The 17,193-nt window shown below is 50.3% G+C and overlaps 1 protein-coding gene across 2 annotated transcripts; it reads right to left on the bottom strand.

Annotated features, from left to right (window-relative positions):
* Positions 1 to 5,454: 5,454 nt before the first annotated feature.
* On the bottom strand, positions 5,455 to 15,258 carry ptbp2a (polypyrimidine tract binding protein 2a). Of its 2 annotated transcripts, none has more exons than XM_062479283.1 (14): positions 15,101 to 15,258; positions 13,796 to 13,817; positions 12,265 to 12,334; positions 11,465 to 11,637; positions 11,065 to 11,205; positions 10,723 to 10,887; positions 10,058 to 10,168; positions 9,660 to 9,861; positions 9,241 to 9,356; positions 7,481 to 7,514; positions 6,889 to 6,981; positions 6,379 to 6,595; positions 5,994 to 6,071; positions 5,455 to 5,851 (listed from the first exon to the last, which is right to left on the bottom strand). In XM_062479283.1, the coding sequence occupies exons 1-14, from the start codon at positions 15,106 to 15,108 to the stop codon at positions 5,722 to 5,724; spliced, it is 1,560 nt and encodes a 519-aa protein (XP_062335267.1). In that variant the 5' UTR covers positions 15,109 to 15,258; the 3' UTR covers positions 5,455 to 5,721. The 2 variants fall into 2 exon arrangements, with proteins under 2 accessions (XP_062335267.1, XP_062335268.1); XM_062479284.1 differs by having other exon boundaries at positions 9,672 to 9,861; positions 15,101 to 15,257.
* Positions 15,259 to 17,193: the final 1,935 nt, after the last annotated feature.

Here is a 17,193-nt window from a genome sequence, read left to right as displayed (position 1 = left end):
AATGGTTGGACCGTGTTTCGTAACGATCAAGAGGGTCAGGCGCCATTTGCGTGAGGAGATGAGACCGCGAAAGGAAAGGAAGGATCGGAGACCCTAAACTCGGATCAGACGAGACGGTTTCGACATCGCCCCGGCGGCAGGCGACCGACCGAGCGCCGATGCTTCCCATTCCCCCCCGCAAATCAATACCCACCGCTGACACGCTGGCGCGCGCGCGTGTCAGCGTGAGAGAACCCCCGGCATTAGACGGCGCGACGACGGCCCCCCTGTTGATCAGCTGACAGGAAGGAACGCCCGTGGGATGAAGGAAGACATGAGACGTATCTGGTGAGAGGCGGCGTTCAACAACGAAACCCCAACGCCCCCCCGCGGCGCCAGATGAAATGATCCGTGTCAGCACATCGCCCGGGCGTGTGACGGGCGTTCGAGGAGTGACAGGAGCCCCCGACATCGGCGTCACCGGTCGGAGAGAGAGGAGGGAGACGGCCGGCCAAACAGTCGCGGAAAACAGCAATAAACCCCCACCTCCTCAGTCTTGATAGCTCAACATGGGGAAGAACGATTGCTGTAATTGAAAGAAATAAACTTGGTTTGAGAACGGAAAAAAAAAAACGGGTGGGGAAAGGAAGAGGAAGTTAATCGCTTCCTTTATGGCCTAACCAGGTTATCTTCGACGGCAGGAGAGACACACACCTTCACTTTCCAACCTTCACATAAATTATTCAAATGGTTGTGGGAGGGGGGAATCATTTGCATATAGATAAAAGTCAGTTTAATATTGTAAATTACCTTTTTATACAGCAATCTAAAAGATTTGGCTTTAATCTCCCAATAAACGTCTCTCTGTGGTTTTTCGTGAACCTGGAGTGTGAGAGGAGGGAGGGAGGGGAGGGCGGAGGGAGGGAGGATAAAGATATCACAGGGAAAGGTTTCCTATTCATTCCTCTCTTCCCTTTAATTAATAGATTATTTACACATGCACAGCCCTGTCACTCTCTCTCAAAGACTCTCATTACAGCTCTGACCCCTCTGCCCAGCAACCGGAGCCACAACCTGTCCACACACACACACACACACACCCACTAGTCAGACTGGCAGGAGAGAAAGAGAGAGGATGGGGAACTAGAGACTGTGTGCACATGAAAAGAGGAAGAGGGCGGGGTAAAGGCTGGAGGAGAGAGAGCTGAGAGGGGTTATTATAAATATGTCGGACCATGATGGTTGTAACACTGGCTCCAGAGCCTTCATGCCCTCAACAGCCTTAGTGCCATTAGACTAAATCATAGTGGTTCAGGCTCAAGTGTTGGCAGAGGTGATCGAAACCGGGCCACCCTGCATTGTCTTAACAGTGCAAGTCCAACGGCATACATTTGTGTCTGAGGCCACCCCCCCCCCCTCCCCTCCCCTCCCCCACTTAAAGAAAGTCACAAAATCAGGGGGGGCAGCTGTTCACGGCTTCGGCAAGTTTTCTCTTTTCACCTCAGGTGAAAACGCAGATAAAATAACGATAATAAGAAAAAGTGATAATGTGTGGGCTTTGGAAATAAGAAATGAAAATATCAGGGGCTCGTTTGATTTGTATGTCTGCCGGTGACACTTCAGATGAACAAACCGTGCCTTAAATGACCATATCATAAAAAAATTTCCTCGGAAGGTGGGCTTCCCTGCGAAAAAATATGGCCGACAGCTTAATAGAGCTGTAGGAAGGGGAAAAAATGAGTGTTCGCTGGCTATTATATTCTCCCATCTGTGACAAATTCTATTAGTGAGGCAGTGTGTAAAGCCAGCAGCAGAGTGACGTTATGTCTCAAGCAGTAGGAAGCTGGTCATCTTATTCTGCATTATTAACATAATAGATCAATATCCCCGCTTTAACGCCGCAATCTGCAACAGCAAATTGGTCTCATTCTTCTGATCTGAATGAGGTTAGATTCGGCAATGAGCCTTTATATTTGTTCGACCGGGGTCCACAAAAATCCGTAGCTCGCTTGAACCAGGCTGTAGCCGAGATGCCGAAACAAATTTCCTCCCCGCCGACGCCGTTTGGGGATCTGATGCCAGTGTGATTAAACCTCGCCAGCGTCTGAGGAACCTTCCGGAGAACGATGAGCGTCTCTACTCACACATGACCTTTTCATAGAACACAGTACCCAAGTTCCATTTCCTAGTCATTCCGCTGCCGTGTTTCCTGGCAGAGACAAAGCCCCCCCCCCCCCCCCCTTCCTGTCTAGCTCCGGCCCATCCACACAGGACACCACACACACCGTTACACACACACGCCATCCCTATCCCTCCACCCCCTCCCGTGTGCTTGGTGAAGGCAGTCACCATGACGATCCCACAACGTGCAGCTCCACTCGGCCCGTCTTAAGAGTGGAAGGTCAGGGGGGGGGGGGACAGCAGAAATGGTGTATGTCTCAGTATATGGAGCACAGTCCTGTCTCTTGTCAGAGGGAAGAACACAATCCAGATCAATACTGCCATTATCATCCTGGCCTTGACTTGAATTAGATGTCACAATGCCTCTGGGCCTAAAGATGGTGTGTCTCGGTGTGGCTGTTCTCCTGATATGTACAAGAGTGTGTGTGTGTGTGTGTGTCTGTGTAAATATGTGTGTGTTTAGAGGGGAGTGAACTGACACATGAGGATGAGGGGCGCATGATGGATGGATGGGGGGGGGGTCAACCTCTCACCCTAGCTAAAAGACTACGATAGCCCAAGAAGGGCTGGTATGGATTAGCAGTCACTGTCCTGGATTCTCACTGATGAGGACAGCAGAGAACTTGGAAATGGAATATAATACCACCACACAGAAGGTTTGCGACTGTGGCTATCTATGGGAACAAAAACTAGTGGAGTAGAGCAGAATAGTCTGGTCCAGCTGACTGCCTAGGTCTGGCAGAGAGACAGAGGCTGAGAGAGAGAAGGGGAGAGAGAGAAGGGGAGAGAGAGAGAGCGCGCACTCACGGAGACTGGAGGGTCATTTCAGCAATTGTGTACTTGTCAGGGGCAGCAACAGAGTGATCTTACGGATAAAACTGGTGGTTGAAATTTTTGGAACGCACACAGGCGCCCTTTTTTTTTTCTTCTCCAATTTGGTTGTTTCACCATTGATGGTGTCATCTCTGGGTAATTGAAGGAGCATTAAAAAGGAATTTTCAAGCCTGATTCCCAGGCACCACACGGCTTTCCATCAACATCCACGTCAACCGTAGCCACACCTTGGACTGGTGGGGAAGACAATACACACACAGGAGGCTAAACAATAACCCTCCCTCCCCCGACTCCGTGACCGGGTGATGGAGAGTGGATACAGACGTGTCCCGTGACGCATTGCCAGACGAGACCAAGTATTGATCCGGTCTGAGGCCCTTCGCCCTGATACATCATGTCATTTTTTTTTTTGCGGTTGTTGTTTCGAGGCGGATCACCCAACACAAGCGGTCCCATTTACACGGCAGCGAGCCGAAGCACTGTGCCGAGCCAATCAGACGGAGCCGGGCCTGGGATTGGTGCGTGGAGGTGATGGATCGCACGCCGCCCGGGTCCCTCTCTGGAGCCCGCTTAGAACATCGTCTTCATCAGACACACACAGACAGGGGCGTCCATCATCCCATAGCCATGCCGATGAACTCCAATACAAACACCCCTGGACGGGCTCCGGAATGTTCCAGAGAGGGGGAGGGGAGGACGTATCTAGCTGTGGGCTACATGTTGTAGAGCGGACCGCAAAGACGAGGCCCCTCAGCGCATCCGTCCATGATACTTACTCGCTCTGAAGAACTTGAATGGCGGTATGAAACTGCGCTTGGCTGCAGCGCAGTAGGATGGTTTGTTTGGCCTTTAGCGGGATACGAATCCTGTCAAGCTCTTACAGTTTGCACTTTTGTACGACTAGTACAAATAGTTCTGATAGTTCTCTGCCGGTACCTTTCCCGACTTGGGGCAGAGAGAGGGGGAGCCAAGAGGGGAGAGAGAGAAAAGAGAGACAGTCTGAGGAGAGAGAGGTGAAGGTAGAGCTACTGAAGCGTTTATTTAGCATGCTACAGATGTACACCAAGGTAAAGCAGAGTACACACAAGAAAAAAAAAGGAGAAAAGAAAAGCAGAAAAGGAGGAAAAAACTGTAGAAAAACCCAAAGTAAAATAACAGGTCAGATCTCCCCGAATTTTTTAGAAAATCATCCTTTAATTGTGCCGCTTCCAAAGTCTACTGAGTCGTACAATTCTCAAGATGTAAAAATTGCAACTAATATTGAAAATATACATTTCCTTTCATTTCCAAACAGACACAGAATCAAATGGTTTTCTATTGATTTGTTGTTTTTTTGCAGAGGTCTGAGTTTGTGGGTTCAGGGGAAAGGGATGTTCTTCATGAAACAGGAGGGAAGATCACGCTTCGCCTTAAAACAAACCCTGGAGTGCATCCTAATTGTCCAATCTCGTTGCGTTGGATACAACATTTTACAGTAATTTAGTCAACGTCTGAAGTTTAACATCCTTTTCGATTTCATTATGTAAAAGGAACACTAAAGGCACATAGACTTTGGTCCCACCAGGTAATCTTCAGGCCTTGGTCAAATACAATTTGCAAATACTATCAAAATACTTGGGTGCACTTGATTTAGCCTAGCCAGGCGTGTAACTGAAGGAACAGTTTCAAATCATGGGCGGCGCCCTTAGTAATCTCTAGTATTCGATGCGTCTGACCTAGGTATGGCAGTCCCTTATCACAGTCAGTAAATGGTCACGCGATGACATCGGGTCGACTCACTTCCTGTTCGCGTCGGAGAACGCATGCAATGCCGTTTTGATCTTCAAACCCCAAGAACTACACGTGCTTAGAAAAACCACTTCAACAATCACGGTTCACTGCGATAGAAAAGCGTGACGGGTAAAAAACACTGATAAATAATAATCAGACGCAAGCCACAGACTACCATTTCTGCTGAGGAGGAAGGGGAGGTGTGTGGGGGGGGACGTGGTACTAAAATAGGAGCAAATAGTCCAAATGAGGTTCAACGAATCCATTATCAATCTTCAAAGCACAACAACCAAAAGGAATTTAGCAACAACACAAAAAAAATAATAATGTTTCGCACATTCGGAGACAACCCACTAAAAGGTCTTCCTGGTAGGAACTTGACAAGCCAGCCATGCAAGGGAGGAGAGACTACATGCCTTTAATAAATCAGATCTCACCCGTCACAAATCAAACCTGTGTGCCTCGTACAGCAGAGTGTGGAAAATGAATGTCGCTAAATATTGGGATGTAAAAAAAGTGGTGATATATCAGGTAAGGCACGTGTCTTGTCAACTAATCAGAACGCTAAAAAGAGGCAGGCGTTGAGTCTGTTCACTCGTTCGCTGGAAACGTAGGGGGAGGAGCACAAGGGGGCGGGGCTATACCAGGGGGAGGGGGGGTTAGGGTGGGGGACTTACAGTATTACGGGGGGGGGAATACAACTACAGCTTTCAAATCACAACTCCGTTTTGAGTCGAGGTTTCTGGCTCTCTCGAGAAGGAATGACAGGTAAAACATACAAAACGCTAGCCGAAAATAAGAATATCAAAAAGGGGAGGGGGAGAAAGGTCCAATCCGTCTGTGGTCCCAAGTGTTCAGGCTCCAGAAACAGTCGACAGGTCTGGTTATCTTAGACGTGTGTGTTTATGTGTGTGCGTGCGTGCGTGTGTGTGTATGTGAGTGTGTGTGTGTGTGGACTCAGATGGTGGACTTGGAGAAGGAGACCCTCAGGTGCTGGTTGCCTCCCATGTTGTAGTTGTGTAGGTCGATCAGGGCCTGGATGGCCTCCTCCACAGCAGACATCTGCAGGAGAGCCATCTTGTGGTCCCTGGGGGGAGGGGGCAACAGCACGTTACGGGGAGCGCTTCTCTTCTAGCATGTTCTGAGCCACGATAGCCCCTAAGTACTCTTAACATCACTGGTGAGAGGCTTCGGGGTCAAAAAAAGGAGGCTCACGCGGGAGAACTTACTGGAAAAACTTGAAGGCTGTCACAGTGCCGCCGGCGTTGGAGAAGAGCAGCCGGAGGTCCTCTTCCGTCACGTCTTGACTGTGAGGGGGAGACGGCAGGGGAGACCGTGAGGAAGGGAGCACTAGCTTCACATTCTAAATCATAGTAGTAATAAGAATAATAAGAATACATTTTTGTATTATTTTGTCGGAAGCCACATCGAGTACAGGGGGAGGGGGATTTGAACCTGCGGCCTCTTGATCATGCGTCAAGTGCTCTAACCACAAAAAATACTGTAAAAGACATCCGAAATATCCACCAATTCCATCTTTCTGGTTGGACCTCCCACAGAACGGGCACAGAGTCCCCGTCCCCCATCCACAGATCCCACCCCAAGTGCACTCACGGGATGTTGGAGAGGTGGAGCGTGATGGAGGGGGGGAAGATGTTCTGGAAGTTCTTGGAGCCGGGCTTTTTGAAGCGGTGCAGGGGGGAGTTGGTGAAGTCCTTGGTGAGGCCCTGGTCGTCCAGGCCGTCGCGGGGCAGGGCCACTGTCTGGTGCTTGGACAGGGCCACCCGGATCACCTTACCGTACATCTTCTGACCGTTCAGGTGGCTCATGGCTGGGGGGGGGGGGGGGGGGGAGTCAGGGAATGGAGAGAAAAAAAAAGGAAGAGCAAAGGGAAGGAGTTTAGACCTCTACTAGACACTGCGAAGGGCGGGGCTAACCCTTTTCGAAAAATCGATCCGCAACGTCAGTATCTGGGACAACCGCAGTCACTTTGCACCCGCTGGTTCCCCCCCCCCGTCATCCGACCCAAGAACCTCGACCACGCGGCCCCCCCCGAGGCCAGACACGCCTGGGTGGAGCGGGGAGAGAGCAGAGGAGCCTGTAGATCAGGGACTCTGGGCTCACCTAGCTGGGCCTGGTTGGCGTCGGCCATCTGGATGAGCGCGCTGTCCTTCTTGTTGTACAGGATCTTGACCCGCTGGCAGTCCCCGTACACGCCTGCGACCCCCAGCCCGGCCAGGAGGGGAGGGCGGGAGAGAGAGGGAGCAGAGCAGATAGATAGGCGGTGAGGAGAGAAGAGTTAGCACTGGAGAGTAGGGTAGACTTCAAGGAAGAAAAAAAGACAGCTAGATAGGAGGAGTGAGAGAGTGAGAGAGAAAGAAAGAAGGGAAAAGAATACACACTGTGTAAAAGGATAGAGGTATTTAATCATTAAAAAAAAATATGTTGCCGCGTGGGCTGGGTGATGCTTTAAGGTTGAGAACATGCACAAACTTAATTCACCATGCATTAGCATCAAGACTGTGGATCGGCTGGCTGAGGCAGTGTAGAGAATACTATTTACACATTTATATACCGACACATCCACTGCTGCTTACTAAATCCTAAAACTTTCGGAACTTTACAATCCTAAAAACTGATCTCTAAAAAGAGAGAGAGAGAGAGAACAACCAGAGAAGAGTAGAGAGAGGGTGTAGAGATGTTGAGGATAACATACCGAAGAGAGTAAAGAGACTTTGGGGCGTGATCATCTTTAGAGGGAGAGAAGAGGCAAGCAGCGGAGGACAGGAGGAGGAGGAGAGGTAGGAGAGCCGGAGGTAGAGAGGGGAGATGGACAGATCATCCAGAGCGGAGGAGGAGGAGGAGGGTGGTGGTGGTGGTCAGATGGTTTCCCCGTAGAGTGATGGAGGTGGTCATGGTGGTTAATGTTGGGGAGAGGAGGGGGGGGGGGTCCAGGCCAGATGGTGGGGTGGGGGTGAGGGCGAGGTGGCATGATGGTTCAGGAGCATAGCATGAGATGGGGGGGGGGGGGGGAGAGGGGGAGGAAGAGGGACAAAAATAAAAAGACAGGTCAGTACACTGGAGATATGCAGGCGCTTGAGTCAGAAAAATGGCTAGCCCCTCCCCCCCACCCCCGCCCCACATTCTTAGTCACAACCGTACAAGCAAAACAAATCAACCCAAAAAAAAAAAAGGAGGGTGCCAACCATCAATCGCCCCGGACAAGCACGGGGGGTCAGCAGACCTCGGCTCGGCCGCTAACAACCACTCAGAAATCATAACCACGGATTTTTTGGGAACAGGAGTCGCATGGGGGCGAAAACATGCGGTAACGTAGTCGAGGTATAGAATGGTTACTGGGGGGGGGGGGGGTCTGCTAAGGGGGAGGGGGGGGGGGGGATGTGAGACGGGAAGAGAAGCGGAGGCCTGTTACAGTAGCTGAGGCTGAGGCATGCTGGAGAGCGGGATGATGTTCGACCCCCATCCCCCGCCTCGGAATAAGAGGCTGCCACGTTGCGCACGTGGTGTTCATAGAGAGAGAGACAGTGATTAGAAAACAAGAGTACATAGTTTAGTCCCCATTCGAGAGACAGAGAGAGAGAGACAGACAGACAGACAGAGAGAGAAAACAAGCAGTAAGTGTGTTTCAGAGAGGCGATGGGAAGATTTGGGAAATCAGACGCGGGTCAGGGAGATCAGGCAGCCGGTCTCATATGAGCTTTCCTGTGAGACCGGATAAGAGAGCAGAGCTCAGAACACCAGTGTGTGTTAACAGCCTGGGCTCCGTATGACAGAGAGCACAGTGGAGAGTTAAGAGAGGGAAGAGGAGAGGGGGGGAGAGAGCAGGGAGAGGGGGGAGAGAGAGAGAGAGAGGGGTGCAGATTAGCTGGCACACGGCAGGCAGGAGCTGGCGAGGTGAGAGTTAACAGATCGAGACGGGGGGGAGAGAGAGAGAGACAGACAAAGACCCCCCTTTCTGGCTTCAGGAAGAGTCGGGACAGAGCACCGTCTTTCGACGCCAACGACACGTGTGTGTGTGAGCGATACGCAGGGTTTTTGTGCGAGAGGCTTCTCTCCTTTTGAGGTCAAGAGGTCACGTTGTGGAGCTCCTTCCAGTCCACATATAGATAAGGGCCTCACTTGTTCAGACTGGCAGGAGTCCGTGAGGAGAAACGATGCAGGAAAAGGCTTCATGGAGTCACGATATTGTCAGGCATAATCTTTCAAGGATACAAACTTGCTGATCGCATGCTGTGGCCTTGTAAGGAAACATTCCACGGAAACTATATGTACTCGTCTTCAGTGTATACAAGGCCGCTCGTGATCCGCGTGCTGCCTTCGTCTGACCGCTCGGTCTTGAAATGGTTACAACCCCTTTTTAATTGCCGTGCATCTTTCCGGCCACCGACATCATCCCATCAGTGAGTGTGCGCACAGCTGAAGTTCAGCCTGTGTGTGTGCGTGTGTGTGACTGACCTCCTCGTTCAGGTTGCTGGCCAACAAGACTCCGCTGGAGCCGGAGTGTCCAGACAGGGCCACTCGGCCGGCGGCCGCGGCTGCGGCGGCGGCAGCGTTCAGGGGGCTGAGGGCACCTAAGAACACGACACAGGTGGTCTGCCAACGCACGCACGCGCATAGATCGACAAGCTTTTCGCGCAAGTCTTCCACACACTAGACTTTTGGGGGTGGGGGTTGGGGAAGGAGGAAGGATGGGAGGGCGTGGGGTAGGGGAGAAGGAAGTAGGGGAGGGTGTGTGGGAGGGGGTAGGAGGGGAGGGGATACGAGGGGAGGGGGTAGGAGGGGAGGGGGTAGGAGGGGAGGGGGTAGGAGGGGAGGGGGTAGGGTGTGTGTGTGGGAAGGGAAGGGGAGGAAAAAAAAGGAGTGCTGGTTTCTACCTGGGATCTTACCGAGCAGGGAGTTGGAGTCCTTGGTGAAGGCTGAGGGGTCCATGGCGGGCTGGCCGTCCCCGGCAGGCAGGTCTGGTCTTGTGTAGTCCCGGGACTTGTCGTTGTTGTACTTGACGTTCAGGTTGACCAGCTTGGAGAAGTCGATGCGCAGGGTGCAGCATGAGTTGTAGATGTTCTGGCCGTCCAGAGCCTGGGGGGGGGGGAGAGAAAGGAGGGGGGAGGCGAATGGAGATGGGGGGGTGGTTCAATCCCCGTTTGTTTCGTTTAGTTTGTTGTTAAGACCTCAAAAAGGGTGCAGACTTATAGAGGTGGGAGTCCAACATGACCTTGTCTTCTGGAGAGAGAGGGGGGGGGGGGGGGGAGAGAAAAAGAAAGCTTGTACTGACCAGCTTTGCCTGCTGTGCGTTAACAGGCTCGCTGAACTGCAGCAGGGCCTGGAACTGGTTGTTCTTGGTGAACGTGATGATCTTCATCACCGTGCCAAACTTGGAGAAGATCTGAGCGAGAGAGAGACGTTGTTCAAAAACGACTGCGGAGCCAAACCCCTCGCTTGGATCTGTGGAGGTAGTTCTAACAGCAGGAACTAGCACAGGTGGTCAGGGAGGGTGGTGTTGGGGTGGTCAGTATGGTGAGGTTGTGGCAAGGGTGGTGGTGCTGGGTCAGGGAGGGTGGTGGTGGGGTGGTCAGTATGGTGAGGTTGTGGCAAGGGTGGTGGTGCTGGGTCAGGGAGGGTGGTGGTGGGGTGGTCAGGGTGGTGGTACTGGGTCAGGGAGGGTGGGGTGGTCAGGGTGGTGGTGCTGGGTCAGGGAGGGTGGTGGTGGGGTGGTCAGGGTGGTGGTACTGGGTCAGGGAGGGTGGGGTGGTCAGGGGGGTGGTACTGGGTCAGGGAGGGTGGGGTGGTCAGGGTGGTGGTGGGGTGGTCAGGGTGGTGGTGGGGTGGTCAGGGTGGTGGTGGGGTGGTCAGGGTGGTGGTGGGGTGGTCAGGGTGGTGGTGGGGTGGTCAGGGTGGTGGTACTGGGTCAGGGAGGGTGGGGTGGTCAGGGTGGTGTACCTGCTGCAGCACGTCCAGGGTGACGGGGTAGAACATGTTGTCGATGATGATCCTGAGGACGGGGCTGGAGGCTGCCGTCAGGGCACTCTCGCTCAGGGCGGAGCCTGAGGTGGGTGTGCCGCCTGATTGGACGGCCGACACCGCCTGCAGCACTGCCTGGGTCCTCTGGAGAGCGGGGGGGGCACAGGCCGGGAAGGATCGGAAGAAAAACGGAAAGAAGGGATGGAGGGAGAGGGGAAGAGAGGCTGTGAGGAGAGGGGGACCACTGGATCCGTCATCTTAGCAGACGCCAAACGGAAATCGCGCACATGGCGCTGTGTGAGAGGCGGCCTGAGGGCGTACCTGGTTCCCCGCGTCCGTCTTCAGCTCTGTGTGTTTGGAGTACTGGATGAACACGGGCACGTTGCGCACGTTGGGGGTCACGGTCAGGTAGTAGTTGACCATGGTCATGGCCGCCTCCTCCGTCTCCATCTCCAGGAAGGCCTGGACGCAGGTGGAGCGAGGGGGGGGGATGTTAGCTAGGTTAGCAGCTGGTGGTGCCATCAGGTAGGACACGCACTGTTGAGACTGTCTGTCTACCCTCCCCCCCCCCCCGGCGTGAATGAGGCCACATGGGACGAACGAATGGCAGCCCAAGACTTAAGAGCCCCCTACCCTCCACCATCCATTAGTCACCCCCCCCTCCCCCAGCCCCTACTCCTCCTCCCCTAGCCCACCCCCCCTCCCCACCCCTCCCACTTGCCTGGTTCTTGCCCTTCAGCGTGAGGATGTTGGTGACCTTCCCGAAGGGCAGCCCCAGGGCGATGACCTCCGTCTCGGACGCCTCGTTGGGCAGCTTGCGGATGTGGAGGACGCGCGAGGGCGGGGCCTCCTCCACTCGCGGCTTCTTGCTGTCGCTGCCGTTGGACGTCCCGTCTGGGGAACGGAGAGGGGGGGGGTCGCGACCGATCAGAGAGCGTTCCCCCGTCCACGCACAACGGCGGGAGAGGGCGAGCCACGTGCATGAATGTATGACGTCCTGAAGCTAAGGAGACACGACCACTGCAATACGACGGCTCTCGCGGCCTCATGCGCTCTCTCTCTCTCTCTCTCTGAGATGTTAGCGTGGCGCGGCTCTAAAGGGGAGATATTAACATTCAAGGCACACGGCAGTGCTATTCCACTCACATGCTCGACCGTGTGTGTGTGTGTCCACCTACAGAGGAGCAGGAGGTTATTGTGTAACTAAATACCTCCTACGAAGCCTGGATCCACTCCTTCGACAAAGAGCTTTTGCTTTCAAACGTTGCGTCGGGTCTTTGATTTCTCTTTAATGCAGTCGGATGCTGATCACATAAATGGCTTAATGCTAATTCCTCATTCGGAGGTCTGGAGAAGGGTGGACGGGGGGGTGAGAGAGAGACAGACAGACAGACAGAGAAAGAGAGACGGAGAAACAGAGGGACCGAAATATAGCGAGATGGAGAGAGAGGGGGAAGGAGAGAGACAGAGAGGAATGGGAGAGTTGAGAGGGAAGGGGGACAAGGGTAGTCCAAAACTCACCACTGATACTGCTCATGCCAGAGTTGGGACTGTTGTAGAGGCTGCTTGACAACAGCTCATCCGAGCCCCTCTAGAGAAAGGGGGAGAGAGGAAACCGGAGTGAGATAAAAGCAGGCATGCTGTCCAATAAAGACACCTTCCATTAACCGTCAGCGCCCTCAAAGAAAACAATGAAATACAGCTCTCTCAGGACGGTTAGGAGGAAACAGGGAGATGGGGGGGGGGGGGGAGACATAAAACACAGACTGAGACCAGAGTCACCGCCTCGCCTCTCTGCCTTCTTCTCGTGTGGGTTTAATCTGGCGGAGCCTAAGATGTCAGGACAAGTCATTTCATCTGGAGCTCCCAGGGTTCCCTGAGGGCCAGTGTCTGGGGTGTGTGTGTGTGTGACGTGCTCCCGGCCCTGCTAAAACTGACTGATGGCGGTGCGAGGGGCAGACTGGGACCCATTACAGGCACAGCTATCTAATAGGCCTTCCTCTGTTCTCTGTGTCTGTGAGTGAATTTGAACGAATTGTTCTTTATCGCTAACATTCTTTATGGTTACGATAAATTAGATGCCAGGGACCCCGGTAGGGTGAGAGACCACAAATAAATTGTTGGTAATAAAGTTGTCTTTGACTTAAATGTGACAAAGCCACACCACATCTGAGTGTGTGAGAGAAATGTTTTTCCCAAAGCATACTTTTTTTTTGTGTAATATATAGGCTAGTGTTTATTTCATCAATATTTCATGTAAACACAGTTGCCAAAAGACCAATCTTATCAGAGAAATCTGTTTGTATGACCACTTCCCTGGGAGGAGGCCTTAACTTGGTTCAGGGAAGACGGAAATGCTGTTGTTACTTACAAATTAGGTTAGGAGACTGAGGCAAAAATGCATTTCTACCCGAACAACATTTTCCTCTTAACCAGCCTGGACACGGACTGTTACCATTCAATTACAGGCATTCTAATGTCATGAAAAGCTGGGAATACAGTGAACTTGACTCCACGGTGCAATCTGATTGTTTGGGGTATGATTCTAGCATAGCCTCCTGCAAACTAAATAAAGTCAAGATGAGGGATGGGCCTGGGCAATATCCGGCTCAACTGAATGCAAGTCACTGACCAAGTACGAAATAGGAAGGTAACACTGTATGAGCTACACATACCAAGATTTTTTCCAAGACAGTTGTGGGGGTACATTGAAGCCCTTATGTATGAAGTGATGCTCGTCAGTGTGCAGGGAACTGACTTGAACTTTCCAAGCCTTTTCCCAATTTCCCAATCCCCTTCCCTACAAAAGGCCTTTTGTTCCTTGCCAGGTCATTATTGTGTACAAGAATATTAACTTAATATGTCTGATAAAATGAATAAAATAAACAAAACTGTGAAATTAGACGGAGTGTACAAGGTTGAAAGAAAGGTTGGATGAGAACTGACTATGTCCAGATAATGTAAAGGGACTGTGTGCACAAGAGGGTTAATAATCCATTTTGAAAAGTAAGAATACAAGGGCAGTCTTGTTTATAAGTTGATTTGGACTTACCTTCACACCAACTGCAACATCACTGATGGCAGGAAAGGAGGAGAGATAAAAATTTAAATTACTATACTGTTTATGTAATACAATAGCAGAATGCAATCAATACTGTGATATGTACTATAGCTGGCTGATCATTTTTTATGTGGGGGACGGACATGCTAGACGGAATATAGTTCGTAGTCACGTGTTCGGTGGCAAACCGAACAATGCTTGATCTTGAAATACCAATGTTGTTTTGATCTTGTGTAACCAATTTAGAAAACTTGGATCTCCAAAATCAATAACTGAGTACGCATAATATGGTCACCAGGACACACCCTCCCGGCGTGGACAGATAATACATTTGATGGAGTGGCAACGTTTTCATCTTCTCACATAATCACGTACCAGCTCTTCAAGCTTTAACACTAGGCCAAGTCTTTACTGCGCAACAAAATACGATGTCCATCATATTGATAAGGAGACATTCTGTATGAAACTTGAGTCTATTCTTACTTGTCTAACTTAATTGATAAATTCGTAGGTGGTGTACATAAAGCTAGCACGCTAGATGTTTTCGTTGTGTGGTTCGCTAACTAGCTAGCAGAATAGCTATAGAGCTAGCTAGCGGTGGCTAGGTTTAGCGCGCTCACGGGATTTGTGCACGTCCATTTGCTGACCAACTTGCTGGTAGCACTAGCCCAGATAAAACAAACAATATCAAGTAGTATCATATATAAAGTTATAATTGGTTATAAAACGTGTTTGATTGTCTTTAATTGCAACAACTACACAGAGACGAAGCACGGTTCAACTTGATAACGTTAGATACCCAAGCAAGATTCTACTAGCTACCGTTCCGTAATGCTAGGCTAAGAGTGCTGTATTCGCCATTACACGTCTTAAAACTAAGCTAGCTAGCTATCGAGGCTAGCTCTAGCCAATTCCATTGTTAATTTAGGCACGTTTTAATGTGTTATAACCGCCACTAGTCAACTAGATAACCAACCCACACAACTCGGTATGGGTAGTTAGACAATATGCACGCTAGCTAAAAAATTCAACTAACAAGATAGCTAATGAAAGATGAATATTTCTGTAAGGAGATGGGAATGTTAGTGAGATGGTTGCTAGGGACGCGTGGCTGCGTCGTTTCTTTGAACGGACTCCCAGCAAATAGACGGGCCCGGGAAATGCTAGCACTAGCTTTCGAATATGCTAGCAAGCGTAACGTTGAGATTTTAGTTCCGCGCTTCAATCAACATACGCGATTATATAAACAATAAATAGGTGTCATGGAATCTAAAGGATATTGTGTGTCATACGTACCCGTCCATTTCAGTTTCGTCTCAGTCTTCGGCGCGCTTGTTTTACAAACAATAGCACTCACAAGGCAGGGATAGAAGATGGAGGTGGTTCAACAGTGCGTTGTCGGAAATACGCGGAAATTGTCGGAGCGCTTGAAGTAAGGATGCCCGTTGGTGTGAATAAGAGATGAAGAGGTAAACGGAGAAGGCTCTAGCTTCCCGTGTTTAGCCTAACGTGTTCTACCGGTTGACTTTGCATGTACATTGTGTTATATTGCATATAACACTATATATATATATACAACATATATTTTCAGATAATCGATTGAATCCTATTTAGTTTTTTGAGATTGTGGAGTTTTGGTCTCGCATGCCAGAGTCCAGAAGCTAATACGGTTGGAAATGTTATAAAAGACATGGTCTGCCTAAAATAATCCAAGATGAGTAGCCTAAACTCTCCCAAATCTGTGGACTTCTGTTGATTCAATGTATACAATGGGTATCAACATTTTTAACGTAGGCTATAAGATAGCAGAATGAGGGAGAGTTTATGGTGACATGACAAGCATGATTAGGGGCTGTTTTGCCATACCTTGGGACAGAAAAAAAGACTGCATATCATTAGTCTTGACAGACGTATGTATTGCTCTCTGGCTCAGTACAACTTTGCGCCCTGGGTGAAATTAATGCCTAACTGCTTATCTTAAAGGACATGGGATTTAATTAAAAATGACATTTCCCCAAACACTTAGTTGTCCTTCCGAGGGCTGCCATGTTGAAATTAGCTGATGAGAGCCCTCTGAGCAAAAGGGAAATAAGCAAACTGTCAACAGCTCAACAAATCACCAGCCTTTATCAGACAGCGCTCAGGAAACAGCGTCGGGAGTGACAACCTGCAGACTGCACAGGGAGAAATCATACTCTTATTAGCAAGGGAGGAGGAAGGGGGGGAAAGCAAGCCTGTCATATGTGATATAAACGGAACATGGTGTTTGAGGACTGGAGATACAGCCTTGTTCCACGAGGACCACGTGGTTGGTTTAGGCATGTCTTTGGGAGAAGCAGGGTGACAGGCATGCATGCAGCATGTCAGTCAATGACTGGTGATTGACACTCAACCCTTATCAGCATAGCATTAGCTGTCAATGCCCTCACCATACGCATACTATTGAACAACCAACTTGTCCTATGTAGGCCTATCCCCAGAACACAACTGGACACAGCACAGAGCCTTCTTTCAAATAGCGTGTCAAATCATGTAACTCAAAGGCATCCCTTGTGCATAAACAGGATTTGATCCATTGCCTTAGGCTGCACAGTGAGACTAGGCCGCACACATTCAGACATACCCCATCTTCATAACATGGCTTGTCAGCAGTGAAGTCACGCAGTAAGAGATTTTGACAGGCATAGTCCAGAGTGATGTCATAGCAATGTGACTTCCTGGGAAGAGGGCATTCCGATTGGTGGACGCCTCCGGACTGTGTGTGTTACCGGAGGTGTGGGGTGTGTGTCAGATGTCCATCTGTGTCTCCTTGCATTTCTACTTGCCCCGAAATAAACCACTTGGATTTGAGTGTATGCCGCTAAACAGTCTTTCTAGGACTCTGCTACACATGCAGTACAGTTTGAGGTGTGTTAAGACGACCTCCTAGTCTTTCCACCTCTATTCCAATTTAGGGAAACAAAACTATTACTACTAGTGCAGCCTAAGGCCCATTGGAAATGTTTATTTTATTTGAGTGCTTGCAGTCTCATTTATTACGCTCAACTGAGCAACTGTATCAAATTTAGTCTGATTCTACTTTTACAGTGAGTTATTGCTGATGTGCAAAGAATAGTCAGGTAGACTAATGCAGAAAAGACACATTTAAACTGGAGACATTTAACCAGGAGGGTAATGTCATCTAATGTCGCTTGTGTCACGGTAACCGTCAGGAAGATGAAATGCCACCGTGTCTGAATATGCTAACGTTTATGCAAGGTCCAATAACCCATTTATTAAAAATCATCACATGAGGCCTCGGTGCTAAAGAGACCATATTCACTGTCATGTTTGCTGTGACCCTGTGCTTTGACATTTTTATTTCTCCCTTTGTCCTTTTAGAGTTTTCA

The sequence above is a fragment of the Osmerus eperlanus genome, chromosome 15, assembly GCF_963692335.1.
Source record: "Osmerus eperlanus chromosome 15, fOsmEpe2.1, whole genome shotgun sequence".
NCBI classification, from domain to species: domain Eukaryota; kingdom Metazoa; phylum Chordata; class Actinopteri; order Osmeriformes; family Osmeridae; genus Osmerus; species Osmerus eperlanus.
This window is presented reverse-complemented; position numbering and strand designations above follow the sequence as displayed.